We start from the raw sequence: 16,900 nt of genomic DNA, 5'->3' as shown, positions 1-16,900 counted from the left end.
AGAGGTGTTCTATAAACACAACATCCTGCCTTTCAGCTTTTGTGAAGGTTTGTTTGATGTTGATGACTCTCTCTCTCTCCCTCGCTCCATCTCTGTCATCTCTCCTAGGATCGTCTGTACTTTGTGATGGAGTATATTAACGGAGGGGACCTCATGTACCACATTCAGCGTGTGGGCAAGTTCAAGGAGCCACAGGCAGTGTAAGTTACAGTCTGTTGTCACTGGCTATATATCAACAGCCATACATATAGACCTAGCTCACCTATAAGACAGGTTTAAAGTCAATAGTGCACAGCATCTATATCCTCAAAGTCAGCTCTCTGTAAATGGATGTACTGTATTATCAACCTGGTATTGTACCTTTCTGTAACATCTACTGTTTTGAAAAATCATCACACTTTTCACATATCTACATGCTTTTCCATGTTTCTAAGTGATCATGTTGTTGCCATTGTAGGTTCTATGCTGCAGAGATCGCTGTGGGCCTGTTCTTCCTGCACAGAAAGGGTGTTGTATACAGGTGGGTGTGAAAGTCTCCCTGGAGGAACCATATTCATCTCTACACTAGTTTGGGGGATTTCCTTATCCGGTGTAGTGTAGAAATTTGTCCCACACTGAAATTTAAAACAGACCAGGGACAACTACAGTGTTATTGAGAAACTGTGGTGACACAGGGAGTAACTGCTGTTTGTGAAAGCTGAGTATTGAGCTGCAACTTTGCCTGGCTTGTTTATAATAGCTGTATCTTAATTATATCTGCATGCTGAAAAAGTTAGCTTAGAAGGTTCTATAAATACAGACTGAGAGACTCATTGTAGAGGTAGTGAGATAAAAGAAGGAGCAGTACAGGGAAGATAAAGAAAGAGAGAAAGGAAGAGCCAAGGCTAAGAGATGTACAGTTGAAGTTGGAAGTTTACATAACCTTAGGTTGGAGTCATTACAACTCCAACCACTCCACAAATTTCTTGTTAACAAACTATAGTTTTGGCAAGTCAGTTAGGACATCTACTTTGTGCATGACACAAGTCATTTTTCCAACAATTGTTTACAGACAGATTATTTCACTTATACACTTTACACACTGTATCACAATTCCAGTGGGTCAGACGTACACAAAGTGGACTGTGCCTTTAAACAGCTTGGAAAATTACAGAAAATAATGTCATGGCTTTGGAAGCTTATGATAGGCTAATTGACATCGTTTGAGTCAATTGGAGGCTACCTTCACACTCAGTGCCTCTTTGCTTGACATCATGGGAAAATGAAAAGAAATCAGCCAAAAATTGGAGACCTCCACAAGTCTGGTTCATCCTTGGGAGCAATTTCCAAATGCCTGAAGGTACCACGTTCGTCTGTACAAACAATAGTATGCAAGTATAAACACCATGGGACCACGCAGCCGTCACACCGCTCAGGAAGGAGACGCATTCTGTCTCCTCGAGAACCAACTTACCTGGGTCGAAAAGTGCAAATCAATCCCAGAACAACAGCAAAGGACCTTGTGAAGATGCTGGAGGAAACAGGTACAAAAGTATCTATATCCACAGTAAAACGAGTCCCATATCAACATAACCTGAAAGGCAACTCAGCAAGGAAGAAGCCACTGCTCCAAAACCGCCATAAAAAAAGTCAGACTACGGTTTGCAACTGCACATAGGGGGCAAAGATCGTACTTTTTGGAGAAATATCCTCTGGGCTGATGAAACAAACATAGAGCTGTTTGGCCATAATGACCATCATTATGTTTGGAGGAAAAAGGGGGAGGATTGCAAGCCGAATAACACCATCCCATCCGTGAAGCACGGGGGTGGCAGCATCATGTTGTGGGGGTGCTTTGCTGCAGGAGGGACTGGTGCACTTCACAAAATAGATGGCATCGTGAGGATGGAAAAGTATGTGGACATATTGAAGCAACATCACAAGACATCAGTCAGGAAGTTAAAGCTTGGTCGCAAATGGGTCTTCCAAATGGACAATGACCCCAAGCATACTTCCAAAGTTGTGGTAAAATGGCTTAAGGACAATAAAGGCAAGGTATTGGAGTGGCCATCACAAAGCCCTGACTTCAAATTCTATAGAATATTTGTGGGCAGAACTGAAAGCGTGTGCGAGCAAGAAGGCTTACAAACCTGACTCAGTTACACCAGCTCTGCCAGAATTCACCCAACTTATTGTGGGAAGGTTGTGGAAGGCTACCCGAAACGTTTGACCCAAGTTAAACAATTTAAAGGCAATGCTACCAAATACTAATTGAGTGTATGTAAACATCTGACCCACTGGGAATGTGATGAAAGAAATAAAAGCTAAAATAAATTATTCTCTCTACTATTATTCTGACATTTCACATTCTTAAAATAAAGTGGTGATCCTAACTGGCCTGTAACAGGACATTTTTACTAGGATTAATTGTCAGGAGTGTGAAAATGTAAATGTATTTGGCTAAGGTGTATGTAAACTTCGGACTTCAACTGTACATAGATACTGTACATGGAGAATACTGTAGGCTACAGGGAAAGAGTTAGAGAATGGAGACAAAAGCAATAGTAAGAGATAATTAGTTATGAAGAAAGGAAAGACAGATGTAAAGGGGGAGGAATATAGAGGTAGAGATATGGAATGAGAGGTTCAAAGAGAGAGAGAAAGAGAAAGCTCTGTTTTATCTCCATCAAATCAAATCAAATTTTATTTGTCACATACACATGGTTAGCAGATATTAATGTGAGTGTAGAGAAATGCTTGTGCTTCTAGTTCTGACAATGCAGTAATAACCAACGAGTAATCTAACCTAACAATTCCACAACAACTATCTTATACACACAAGTGTAAAGGGATGAAGAATATGTACATAAAAATATATGAATGAGTGATGGTACAGAACGGCATAGGCAAGATGGAGTAGATGGTATTGAGTACAGTATATACATCTCCATCCCGCGGATCAGCGGGTTGTTACCTACCCTCACCACCTGGGGGTGGCCCGTCAGGAAGTCCAGTACCCAGTTGCACAGGGCGGGGTTGAGACCCAGGGTCTCGAGCTTGATGATGAGTTTGGAGGGTACTATGGTGTTAAATGCTGAGCTGTAGTCGATGAACAGCATTCTCACATAGGTATTCCTCTTGTCCAGATGGGTTAGGGCAGTGTGCAGTGTGGTTGCGATTGCGTCGTCTGTGGACCTATTGGGGCGGTAAGCAAATTGGAGTGGGTCTAGGGTGTCAGGTAGGATGGAGGTGATATGGTCCTTGACTAGTCTCTCAAAGCACTTCATGATGACGGAAGTGAGTGCTACGGGGCGATAGTCGTTTAGCTCAGTTACCGTAGCTTTCTTGAGAACAGGAACAATGGTGGCCCTCTTGAAGCATGTGGGAACACTAGACTGGGATAAGGATTGATTGAATATGTCCGTAAACACACCAGCCAGCTGGTCTGCGCATGCTCTGAGGACGCTGCTGGGGATGTCGTCTGGGCCTGCAGCCTTGCGAGGGTTAACACATTTAAATGTTTTACTCACGTCAGCTGCAGTGAAGGAGAGTCCACAGGTTTTGGTAGCGGGCCTTGTCAGTGGCACTGTATTGTCCTCAAAGCGAGCAAATAAGTTGTTTAGTCTGTCTAGGAGCAAGACATCCTGGTCCGTGATGGGGCTGGTTTTCTTTTTGTAATCTGTGATTGAATGTAGACCCTGCCACATACCTCTTTTGTCTGAACCATTGAATTGCGCCTCTACTTTGTCTCTATACTGACGCTTAGCTTGTTTGATTGCCTTGTGGAGGGAATAGCTACACTATTTGTATTCGGTCATGTTTCTGGTCACCTTGCCCTGGTTAAAAGCAGTGGTTCGCGCTTTCAGTTTTGCGTGAATGCTGCCATCAATCCACGGTTTCTGGTTTGGGATTGTTTTAATAGTCGCTGTGGGTACGATATTGCTGATGCACGTGCTAATAAACTCGCCCACCGAACCAGCATATTCGTCAATGTTGTTGTTTGACGCAATGCGGAAATATCCCAATCCACGTGATCGAAGCAATCTTGAAGCGTGGAATCAGATTGGTCGGAAAAGCGTTGAACAGACCTGAACGCGGGAGCTTCCTGTTTTAGTCTCTGTCTATAGGCTGGGAGCAACAAAATGGAGTCGTGGTCAGCTTTTCCAAAAGGAGGGCAGGGGGAGGGCCTTATATGCGTCGCGGAAGTTAGAATAAGAATGATCCAGGGTTTTACCAGCCCTGGTAGCTCAATCAATATGCTGATAGAATTTAGGGAGTCTTGTTTTCAGATTAGCCTTGTTAAAATCTCCAGCTACAATGAATGCAGCCTCAGGATATGTGGTTTCCAGTTTACATAGAGTCAAATAAAGTTTGTTCAGGGCTGTCGGGGAGGAATATATGCGGCTGTGATTATAATCGAAGAGAATTCTCTTGGAAGATAATGCGGATGACATTTGATTGTGAGGAATTCTAATTCAGGTGAACAGAAGGACTTGAGTTCCTGTATGTTGTTATGATCACACCACGTCTCGTTAATCATAAGGCATACCTCCCCGCCCATCTTCTTACCAGAAAGATGCTTGTTTCTGTCGGTGCGATGTGTGAAGAAACCAGCTGACTGTAACGACTCCGATAGCGTGTCTCGAGTGAACCATGTTTCCGTGAAGCAAAGAACGTTACAGTCTGTTATGTCTCTCTGGAATGCTACCCTTTCTCGGATTTCATCAACCTTGTAGTCAAGAGACTGGACATTGGTGAGTAGTATGCTCGGGAGCGGTGCGCAATGTGCCCGTCTACGGAGCCTGACCAGAAGACCGCTTCGTCTGCCCCGTTTACGGTGACGTTGTTTTGGTTCCGTTTCGTGAAAGTCGTATTCCTGGTCGTAATGATAGTGAGTTGACGTTGCTCTTATATCCAGAAGTTCCTCTCGACTGTATGTAATAAAACCTAAGATTACCTGGGGTACCAATGTAAGAAATAACACGTAAAAAAACAAAATACTGCATAGTTTCCTAGGAACGTGAAGCGAGGCGGCCATCTCTGTCGGCGCCGGAAGTAATATGTGGTTCTGTGGTAAACACAGTGATATAAAACACAGGGCTTAAAGACAGGGCTAAAACACAGTGATATAAAACACAGTGCTAAAACACAGTGATATAAAACACAGTGATATAAAACACAGGGCTTAAAGACAGGGCTAAAACACAGTGATATAAAACACAGTGCTAAAACACAGTGATATAAAACACAGTGATATAAAACACAGTGCTAAAACACAGTGATATAAAACACAGTAATATAAAACACAGGGCTAAAACACAGTGATATAAAACACAGTGATATAAAACACAGGGCTTAAAGACAGGGCTAAAACACAGTGATATAAAACACAGTGATATAAAACACAGGGCTAAAACACAGTGATATAAAGCACAGTGCTAAAACACAGTGATATAAAACACAGTGCTAAAACACAGTGATAAAAAACACAGGGCTTAAAGACAGGGCTAAAACACAGTGATATAAAACACAGTGCTAAAACACAGTGATATAAAACACAGTGATATAAAACACAGTGCTAAAACACAGTGATATAAAACACAGGGCTTAAAGACAGGGCTAAAACACAGGGCTAAAACACAGTGATATAAAACACAGTGATATAAAACACAGGGCTAAAACACAGTGATATTAAACACAGTGATATAAAACACATGACTAAAACACAGTGATATAAGACACAGGGCTAAAACACAGTGATATAAAACACAGTGATATAAGACACAGGGCTAAAACACAGTGATATAAAACACAGGGCTAAAACACAGTGATATAAAACACAGGGCTAAAACACAGTGATATAAGACACAGGACTAAAGGACTAATATAAAACGCAGAGCGAAAGCAAATGAACAGGCAAAAGAGCAGAAAGACGCCAGAAAGGAAGGTAGAAGCGAAGGAATGGTGAAAAGAGGCGGGCTGCTGTAGGACCACAACTGATTAGAGGCCAAAGAATGATTGTCTGTTGTAGTGTTTTAGTGTGTTGAATGCGTGTTGAGGGACAGAAAAACAGGATAATTTAAGGCAAAATATTGATGTTTTTCAAATGTTTTCAGCCTCCCTCTGATCTTCTGCCTCCTTCAGAAAGAACAAACAGTAATAATTCAGTCAACAACACACCAGCTCCGTAATCAAATGACAGCTTACACAATTAAACTCTCAAACGCCTTCCTTCCACATAAGAATTTGTTCTTAACTGACTTGCCTAAAAAAATAATTGCTCTTTCACTGTCTCTGTCTGTCACCAACTCTCTTGCTCTTTATCTCTCTCCCTTTCTTTGATCCCTCTATCACAGGGACCTCAAATTGGACAACGTGATGCTGGACTCTGAGGGCCACATTAAGATAGCAGACTTTGGCATGTGTAAGGAGAACATGTATGAAGGCATGGTCACACGCACTTTCTGTGGTACCCCCGACTATATCGCCCCAGAGGTGAGGACCACGGGGGGGGACTGAGGGGAGAGACTGGGGGCGAGAGATTGAGGGGAGAGACTGATGGGGAGAGACTGAGTGAGAGAGACTGAGTGAGAGAGACTTAAGGTAGAGACTGAGTGGGAGAGACTGATGGGGAGAGACTGATGGGGAGAGACTGATGGGGGAGTCTGAAGGGAGAGACTGAAGGTAGAGATTGAGGGGGAGAGACTGAGGGGGAGAGACTGAGTGAGAGAGACTTAAGGTAGAGACTGAGTGGGAGAGACTTAGGGGAGAGACTGAGTGGGAGAGACTGAGGGGGAGAGACTGAGTGGGAGAGACTGAGGGGGAGAGACTGAGGGGGACAGGAGGGAAGAAATTAAGGGGTAGGGGTGAGGATGCCGAGGGCCAGAGATAAGGGGTCATGAACGGAGACATTCCAGAGAGGCTGTACCACTGAGGGGGTGACAGGCAGTAGAGCTGCTTCCTGTCTTGTCTGCTTGAGGGGTGACAGGTGGTAGAGCTGCTTCCTGTATTGTCTGCTTGAGGGGGTGACCGGTGGTAGAATGTTCTTTCCCAATTTCTGCACGTGCTGTGTTTTATCCCTCACTACATGTAAGAATTGAATCTCATTTCACGTCTGTGGCAAAAGCCTTCACAGCTCAGTTACAATTTAGCTGTGTGTGTGTGTGTGTGTGTGTGTGTGTGTGTGTGTGTGTGTGTGTGTGTGTGTGTGTGTGTGTGTGTGTGTGGGTGGACATGTGGACTTGTAAATTGGATGGTAGGAAAATAGTCCTTTGTTATGGCAGATATACATAGCCCACTGTAATAATGGTGGGTGGTGTGGTGGAAGTTTAGAAGAGAACAATCGTATGTGCTGCTACTGCTGTTAACGTAGCTCAGACCAGAGTAACTGTCCTTGACTGAAATTGCAGGCAGAGCAAACCTGGGTAAATATGAAAATCACATGGGTTGCAGTGGTTCCCACATGCTGGTCCCACAATGGAATAGTGGGTGTGTTTGGGTTGGGCTTCCAGCAGTATATTATTAATGTAATGTGGCCCTTTCACCTTTCTCTCCTCTCTCCTGACAGATCATTGCATATCAGCCCTATGGGAAATCAGTGGACTGGTGGGCTTATGGGGTTCTCCTCTACGAGATGCTAGCAGGACAGGTACGTGCAGTAGTATATTTGTCAGATGGAAGTCTATTGTTCAATAGATCAAATGTGGCCTCATGTTATGCTGAGTCCATATTTCATAGCATCCTATAGCCTATATATATATATATATATGGCTCCAGGTCATCTACAAGACCCTGCTAGGTAAAGTCTCCCCTTATCTCAGCTCGCCAGCAGCAAGAGCGACATCATTGATGTATACATAGAAAAGAGTCGGCCCGAGAATTGAACCCTGTGGCACCCCCATAGAGACTGCCAGAGGTCCCTCCAATTTGACACACTGAACTCTATCAGAGAAGTAGTTGGTGAACCAGGCGAGGCAATAATTTGAGAAACCAAGGCTATTGAGTCTGCCAATAAGAATGTTGTGATTGACAGAGTCGAAAGCCTTAGCCAGGTCGATGAATAAGGCTGCACAGTAATGTCTCTAATCGATGGCAGTTATGCTATCGTTTAGGACTTTGAGCATGGCTGAGGTGTACCCATGACCAGCTCTGAAACCAGTTTGCATAGCGGAGAAGGTACGGTGGGATTCGAAATGGTCGGTAATCTGTTTGTTAACTTGGCTTTCGAAGACCTTAGAAAGGCAGGGTAGAATAGATATAGGTCTGTAGCAGTTTGGGTCTGGAGTGTCTCCCCCTTTGAAGAGGGGGATGATCGCGGCAGCCTTCCAATCTATGGGAATCTCAGACGATACGAAAGAGAGGTTGAACAGGCTAGTAATAGGGGTTGCAACAATTTTGGCAGATCGTTTTAGAAAGAGATGGTCCAGATTGTCTAGCCCGGCTGATTTGTAGGGGTCCAGATTTTGCAGCTCTTTCAGAACATCCGCTATCTGGATTTGAGTGAAGGAGAAGTGGGGAGGCTTGGGCGAGTTTCTGTGGGGGGGGCGGTGGGCTGTTGATCGAGGTGGGGGTAGTCAGGTGGAAAGCATGGCCAGCGTAGAGAAATGCTTATTGAAATTCTCAATTATAGTGGATTTATTGTTGGTGACAGTGTTTCCTAGCCTCGGTTCAGTGGGCAGCTGGGAGGAGGTGCTCTTATTCTCCTTGGACTTTACAGTGTCGCAGAACGTTTTTGAGTTTGTGCTACAGGATGCAAATTTCTGCTTGAAAAAGCTAGCCTTAGCTTTCCTAATTGCCTGTGTATATTTGTTCCTAACTTCCCTGAAAAGTTGCATATCACAGGGGCTGTTTGATGCTAATGCAGTACACCACAGGATGTTTTTATGCTGGTCAAGGGCAGTCAGGTCTGGAGAGAACCAAGGGCTATATGACTATATGTGGCTATATATCTGTTCCTGGTTCTACATGTTTTGAATGGGACATGCTTATTTAAGATGGTGAGGAAGGCACTTTTAAAGAATAACCAGGCATCCTCTACTGACAGGATGAGGTCAATATCCTTCCAGGATACCCGGGCCAGGTCGATTAGAAAGGCCTGCTTGCTGAAGTGTTTTAGGGAGCGTTTGACAGTGATGAGGGGTGGTCATTTGACCGCAGACCCATTACGGATGCAGGCAATGAGGCAGTGAGTACAGACCTGGGTAGTAAGACAGAACTCTGCAGGCTTTCTCTGCAGGAGATTACATCACCGCCCCCTTTGGCAGTTCTATCTTGTCGGAAAATGTTACAGTTAAGGATGGAAATTTCAGGGTTTTTGGTGGTCTTCCTCATCCAGGATTCAGACACGGCTAGGACATCCGGGTTGGCAGAGTGTGCTAATGGCGTTGTTGTCACAGTAGCACTCAATATCAGGGCAAAGCATGTCATTGCATTCTGATGGGACAATCTGAACAGATGGTAGAGAACTATGGCTGGCATCTATTGCCAATATGAACCCACTGTACACCAATGACTTCTATGACAGATGAAAGACTTCACAGAGGAACATTAAAGGAACTCACACACACACACACACACACACAGAGAAATTAGATCCACAGGTTGGTTCTGAGTGGCTGCTGGGTTTTTAGGGCTGAGTTCCCAACTGTCCTCTGTTTTATTCCACCTCAGAGTGGTGGCTAGTCCGGTGGTATCGCGCTGTGTAAGATCACAAAGACAAGGGGATTGACAAAATACATGATTGGTCACATTTCTTTGGCTATTTGTCCTTTTTGAAGATATACTGTAAGTATACCATAAGCACTGCATGTACAGCAAACTTATTTTCATATCTTATCCACTATAACCATGTTGCTATAAATGTGGACCTTCAGTAAGCAAATTGCAGTAAAATGTGGACCCTCACTCGTGTGTACATTTTGGTTGTCAACTGTATCAATGAATGACGTGTGTATGTTGTTTCCCTGAAGCCGCCGTTCGATGGAGAGGATGAAGATGAGTTGTTCCAGTCCATCATGGAGCACAACGTGTCCTACCCCAAGTCTATGTCTAAGGAAGCTGTCGTCATCTGCAAGGGAGTAAGTAGCTGGGAGATATGGGGTTGTATCTCTCCTACAGTAACTCACTGGGAGATATGGGGTTGTATCTCTCCTACAGTAACTCACTGAGAGATATGGGGTTGTATCTCTCCTACAGTAACTCACTGAGAGATATGGGGTTGTATCTCTCCTACAGTAACTCACTGGGAGATATGGGGTTGTATCTCTCCTACAGTAACTCACTGGGAGATATGGGGTTGTATCTCTCCTACAGTAACTCACTGGGAGATATGTGGTTGTATCTCTCCTACAGTAACTCACTGGGAGATATGGGGTTGTATCTCTCCTACAGTAACTCACTGAGAGATATGGGGTTGTATCTCTCCTACAGTAACTCACTGGGAGATATGTGGTTGTATCTCTCCTACAGTAACTCACTAAGAGATATGGGGTTGTATCTCTCCTACAGTAACTCACTGGGAGATATGGGGTTGTATCTCTCCTACAGTAACTCACTGGGAGATATGGGGTTGTATCTCTCCTACAGTAACTCACTGGGAGATATGGGGTTGTATCTCTCCTACAGTAACTCACTGAGAGATATGGGGTTGTATCTCTCCTACAGTAACTCACTGAGAGATATGGGGTTGTATCTCTCCTACAGTAACTCACTGAGAGATATGGGGTTGTATCTCTCCTACAGTAACTCACTAAGAGATATGGGGTTGTATCTCTCCTCCAGTAACTCACTGAGAGATATGGGGTTGTATCTCTCCTACAGTAACTCACTGGGAGATATGGGGTTGTATCTCTCCTACAGTAACTCACTGGGAGATATGGGGGTTGTATCTCTCCTACAGTAACTCACTGGGAGATATGGGGTCGTATCTCTCCTACAGTAACTCACTGGGAGATATGGGGTTGTATCTCTCCTACAGTAACTCACTGGGAGATATGGGGTTGTATCTCTCCTACAGTAACTCACTGGGAGATATGGGGTTGTATCTCTCCTACAGTAACTCACTGGGAGATATGGGGTTGTATCTCTCCTACAGTAACTCACTGGGAGATATGGGGTTGTATCTCTCCTACAGTAACTCACTGAGAGATATGGGGTTGTATCTCTCCTACAGTAACTCACTAAGAGATATGGGGTTGTATCTCTCCTACAGTAACTCACTGGGAGATATGGGGTTGTATCTCTCCTACAGTAACTCACTGAGAGATATGGGGTTGTATCTCTCCTACAGTAACTCACTGGGAGATATGGGGTTGTATCTCTCCTACAGTAACTCACTGGGAGATATGGGGTTGTATCTCTCCTACAGTAACTCACTGGGAGATATGGGGGTTGTATCTCTCCTACAGTAACTCACTGGGAGATATGGGGTTGTATCTCTCCTACAGTAACTCACTGGGAGATATGGGGTTGTATCTCTCCTACAGTAACTCACTGGGAGATATGGGGTTGTATCTCTCCTACAGTAACTCACTGGGAGATATGTGGTTGTATCTCTCCTACAGTAACTCACTGGGAGATATGGGGTTGTATCTCTCCTACAGTAACTCACTGGGAGATATGGGGTTGTATCTCTCCTACAGTAACTCACTGGGAGATATGGGGGTTGTATCTCTCCTACAGTAACTCACTGAGAGATATGGGGTTGTATCTCTCCTACAGTAACTCACTGAGAGATATGGGGTTGTATCTCTCCTACAGTAACTCACTGAGAGATATGGGGTTGTATCTCTCCTACAGTAACTCACTGGGAGATATGGGGTTGTATCCTGGGAGATATGGGGTTGTATCTCTCCTACAGTAACTCACTGGGAGATATGGGGTTGTATCTCTCCTACAGTAACTCACTGGGAGATATGGAATTGTATCTCTCCTACAGTAACTCACTGGGAGATATGGGGTCATCATTTTAAATGGGCATCGATGACCCTATACATAAGTTGTTCAACTCATGTACAAAGCATTTTACACAATGCTTGTGAGGCAACATATATACATTTTTGACACCACACAACGGTGCCAATGTGATTTGGAACTGGATGGCATGCTCCAACTGAAAAACAGAATGATATACAATATGTAGGGCTGGGTGTTGTCCAGTAGGCTTTTATTTCAACTTGAAATCGACAACATGGACACAACTCTCAATAATTGGTTTTATTCCCTAACAGTCACAAGGATGCTTATCATATGACTATATTCCATTGAGTTGAAGCAAAGATGTGTTCTGAACTATTTAAAACAGAGTCCTGTTCTAATCTAGTGAGCATCGGATTCTCTCTAGGGGTCTACTTCAGGGATGGGCAACTTGGATAGGGGTGTGGGCCACAAAAAATCTGAACTCATCATGATCACGGATCTGCATAGCCACATCCATAACCACTCATGCAGTCAGACCCTACGTGAAATGTTGTTGCCCCCCCCCCCTCCAACAAAGTTTTGCCATGGAACGTAGAGAAAAGTTTGCTGCATTTCTACACATTTTCCCATGGGGCGGAGGGAAGTTTTAGCAATTGTATATAATTTCATTGGCAGTGGGTGGAGAGAAAATTTTTACAGCTAATTTCCTGTAATTCCACACGTTTTGCAATAGGGTGATGAGAAATGTTTTCAGTAATAAAAATGAATAAGGGCCCCGGTCGGTAATTTGACCATGATTACTACAGTCTAGCTGGCTAAACTAACTTACCGATCTCATTTTGTTTGCTGACATGGGCTGATTGAGTGACTGTCAGTGACTGACATGACAAGAAAAATACTGCTGAACACATTTCATTCTACAATTGTAACTCTCAACAGTAAGTTGAGATCCTGACTAAGTTCCTACAAAAGCGGGCCACCTGGCAGGCCACCTGGCGGGCCACCATCCCTGGTCTCCTTGGTATCAAAGTCACATAGTCTTCCTCTTCTTTCTGTGGATGGCCATGCTTATATACACTATCGTTCAAAAGTTTGGGGTCACTTAGAAATGTTCTTGTTATTGAAAGAAAAGCATTTTTTTGTCCATTAAAAGAACATAAAATGTATCAGAAATACAGTGTAGATATTGTTAATGTTGTAAATGACTATTGTAGTTGGAAACGACTGATTTTTTTATGGAATATCTACATAGGCCTACAGAGGCCCCAAACTTTTGAATGGCAGTGTACCATTGAAATTTGAATTTTGCCGCAATTTACACATAGAAGAGATTCAATTTAGATGTTCTGTCTTCGGTTCAGTTACTTAGGGATGATGTCACCCGCTGTCCATGCTTCTGAACATATACAGTAATTCATCATCTGAAGCTCTATTGTCGTCATGACAACAGAGGCGTGTCTCCTCAACCCTTCTCTCCTCCACCTTTAAATCTATATGATCTATGAAATCATTATTAAATGAGACAATTTGGAGTTGAATAAAATAGGCGCTAAATACATATTATCGATAACCATCATTTGCAATTTCCTCCCCTTTCTATTTTTAGGCTGGATTCTGAATAATGAAAATATGGATCAAAAATAAGGTTATTAAGGAAGGCTGTTGGAAAGGGAAATATAGAGTGGCTTTAAGAGTTGAAGGGAAGCTACACAACAGACCACCAGTAATAAAGAACTGCTGTTGTCAAGGCTATACAATTGTAGCTTCTATAAGGCTCAGTTATGGGCTTCTCTCTCTCTTTCTCTCTCACTCCCTCCCTCTCTCTCCCTCCCCCATCACTTTACTTCCCCCACCTTCCAGTTCATGACCAAGCACCCATCAAAGCGTCTGGGCTGTGGTCTGGAGGGCGAGAGGGACATCCGGGAGCAGGCCTTCTTCAGACGTATCGACTGGGACCGCCTCGCCAACAGAGAGATCCAACCGCCATTCAAGCCTAAAACGGTGTGTATGTGTGCGTGCGTGACCTACCCAGCTATTAGAGTCATTCCAGAAGTTATTGGAAGTCTATGATCAGATGAAAGAGACCTTTTTATCCACATGCACAGGCTGCTATCATAACACGTCTTTTTAAAGGAGAAATCTTCAGTTCAAACCATTACAAAGCGTCACCCCTCCACTGATAGCTACAGTAAGAGATGGGGCTGGAGAAATGTATCCACTCTCAAATTCATAGACAAAGCTATGGATAGAAAGACTGACCATCCATCATATCAAAATGACAGTTTTGACCATGTTTTGAGGTGATACAGTGTTTGTTTACAATGATTCTGTTTACAAACAAAGGAGTAAAACAAGCTTATATTTTGGGTTCTGATGGAGTAAAAACATGTAACTAAGCTCTTGAGGGTTTTATAAGTTATATTCCTCAAGAATCAATGGGGAAATATCATAAAATTAAAAGTCAAAAAGTGGATGTAGCACACACGTATTGGCACTTTAACCTTTTAATGCAGTGGGCTAAATCAGGGTCACATGGAATGTTTCTTGGTAATCTTAAATAAATCTACTTTGAAAGAAAAGTATACACCTCACACACATGGTTATGGTCTTAAAATGAAGAAGACACCTGTACCATGTCAGATATGGAGTTGAAATGTATTAAATCTTTTGTTTAAATCCCAATATTACACTTTATATACATCACAGGAGCCTGAAATATAACAAAACCGCTTGACATAGAAACACAACATTTTCTGCATTTAAAAAAATATATAAGTTTCTAAAAAATATTAATAACATTCCACCCATGAGGCCACTAGAGGGCGATTTGGTCATTTGACTGCAGGAAAGAGCTGGAGAGGACCACTCACCACTCTGATGCACAACATCAAAGCCACACACTTCAGGTGCACTATTACTCATAAGTGGGGTTTGTATCATATTTCTAAAGAGTTGTAAAACTATTTTAAAGAGTTTTAGAGAGTCTGTTTCCATAACTAAATTGGCCACTGTAGAAATGTAGGCATCACTGTGTGTGTGTGTGTGTGTGTGTGTGTGTGTGTGTGTGTGTGTGTGTGTGTGTGTGTGTGTGTGTGTGTGTTTGTGTGTGTGTGTGTGTGTGTGTGTGTGTGTGTGTGTGTGTGTGTGTGTGTGTGTGTGTGTGTGTGTGTGTGTGTGTGTGTGTGTGTGTTCGTCCGTGTGTTCGTGCGTGTGTTTGTGCCTGTGTGTGTCTCTCTGATTCATCTCCTACCCTGTGTGGGTCTGAGAGCCTGCAGCCATGTGTCACTGTGGGAGGTTAAAAGACTGCTAGAGCACAGCTGCAGCCTCCATCTACCCTCCTCCATCCCTCCCTCCATCCCACCATCCTCCTTTGCCACCCTTCCTATTGCTAAACACACTCTCACAACCAGGTGTGGGGGCTTTGTGACCAAACCCACACCCCAACCCCTACCCACCCCTCTCTCCCTCCATCCCACTTCTCTCCATCATAGCCCCTTCTTTTCCTACAAACACACTTGCCGGGCGTGGGGGCTTTGTGACCGAACCCTCCTACAGAGGTTTAAGAATACATTGGTTTAAAAATAGCCCTCTAAAAGCCTCGTAGCCCTCACACCATATCCACCGCATTGCTTCATGGCGGATGTATCAGTGTGGGTTCACATACAAACAGAGCTAATTCTGGTCTCCATTTATTCTGGAGGTATCGTGAGGTACAGTATACTGTCATAATGAGATCATTCTGGAGGTATCGTGAGGTACAGTATACTGTCATAATGAGATCATTCTGGAGGTATCGTGAGGGTATACTGTCATAATGAGATCATTCTGGAGGTATCGTGAGGTACAGTATACTGTCATAATGAGATCATTCTGGAGGTATCGTGGAGTACAGTATACTGTCATAATGAGATCATTCTGGAGGTATCGTGAGGTACAGTATACTGTCATAATGAGATCATTCTGGAGGTATCGTGAGGGTATACTGTCATAATGAGATCATTCTGGAGGTATCGTGAGGTACAGTATACTGTCATAATGAGATCATTCTGGAGGTATCGTGGAGTACAGTATACTGTCATAATGAGATCATTCTGGAGGTATCGTGAGGTACAGTATACTGTTGTAATGAGATCATTCACCCACATAAAGTGACAGCTAGACATCCTCTTGCTGTGGGCAACATAATGCACTTCCTTTACCGCCTAATATCAGCCATGTCTCTGTCTCTCCCTCTACCTTCCCCTCTCTCTCACACACCCACACAGGGCGGCAAAGGAGCAGAAAACTTTGACAAGTTCTTCACACGCACCCAGCCCATGTTGACCCCTCCAGACCAGCTAGTCATCGCCAACATTGACCAGAGCGACTTCGCTGGTTTCTCCTACATCAACCCACAGTTCATCCACCCTTCCCTCCTTCACAGTGTGGTATGAGGGGATAGATCAGGGAGAGGAGGAAGAGAGAGAAAGAGGTTGGTGAGAGAGCAAGAGAAAGAGAGAGAGGGGGAGAAGAGAGCCATGTGGACTGGGACTGGGACAGCAACCCTCCACATTGACCACCAATCCCCTATTGTCCCTTTGTCAAAGAGACTAATATTATCTTCATGTGTTCTCTGGACTTCAGTCGGTGACATTCTGTAAACAAGCTGTCCGCGAACGATCTCGAGTGGAATTTGTCTGATGCGATGGAGGGGGTAAGGGAGGGGGGGGGGGGGGGGGGGGGGGGGGGTTGGTGTACAGGGGAGTATGTCTATCTGGTGATTGAGCGCAGTAATCATGGATACATTGATTTGAGAAGTAGGCCTGCAGTAAGCGTTGACAGTACAGTAAGCATTGACATGAATTGCACACTGTTACCATGGGGAACCCTTTAACTCTGAAACCTACTGGCCTAACATTCAGGAATGGGTTCCATGTTTTCCACAGTTCCAGAACCTCCTACTTGCTCTAGAACCTAGAGCCAAACCCTACAGTACCTTCCTGTCCGGAAGTTGTCTGTGGGACTA

At 43.9% G+C, this 16,900-nt stretch overlaps 1 protein-coding gene across 1 annotated transcript in view; it reads left to right on the top strand.

The window, feature by feature from the left end:
- LOC110486837 (protein kinase C alpha type) overlaps window positions 1-16,516 on the top strand; it is a 225,879-nt gene extending 209,363 nt beyond the window's left edge. The window contains exons 11-17 of the mRNA XM_036939339.1: window positions 109-200; window positions 458-520; window positions 6,336-6,474; window positions 7,547-7,627; window positions 9,948-10,055; window positions 13,756-13,896; window positions 16,161-16,516. Coding sequence (XP_036795234.1) covers window positions 109-200; window positions 458-520; window positions 6,336-6,474; window positions 7,547-7,627; window positions 9,948-10,055; window positions 13,756-13,896; window positions 16,161-16,328 — 792 coding nt within the window. The 3' untranslated portion in view covers window positions 16,329-16,516. The remainder of the gene's footprint in view (window positions 1-108; window positions 201-457; window positions 521-6,335; window positions 6,475-7,546; window positions 7,628-9,947; window positions 10,056-13,755; window positions 13,897-16,160) is intronic.
- The last annotated feature ends 384 nt before the right edge of the window (window positions 16,517-16,900 follow it).

The sequence above is a fragment of the Oncorhynchus mykiss genome, chromosome 12 (genome assembly GCF_013265735.2).
Source record: "Oncorhynchus mykiss isolate Arlee chromosome 12, USDA_OmykA_1.1, whole genome shotgun sequence".
NCBI lineage: Eukaryota > Metazoa > Chordata > Actinopteri > Salmoniformes > Salmonidae > Oncorhynchus > Oncorhynchus mykiss.
Note: the sequence above shows the minus strand (reverse complement) of the source record. Positions and strands in the feature narration are given on the sequence as shown.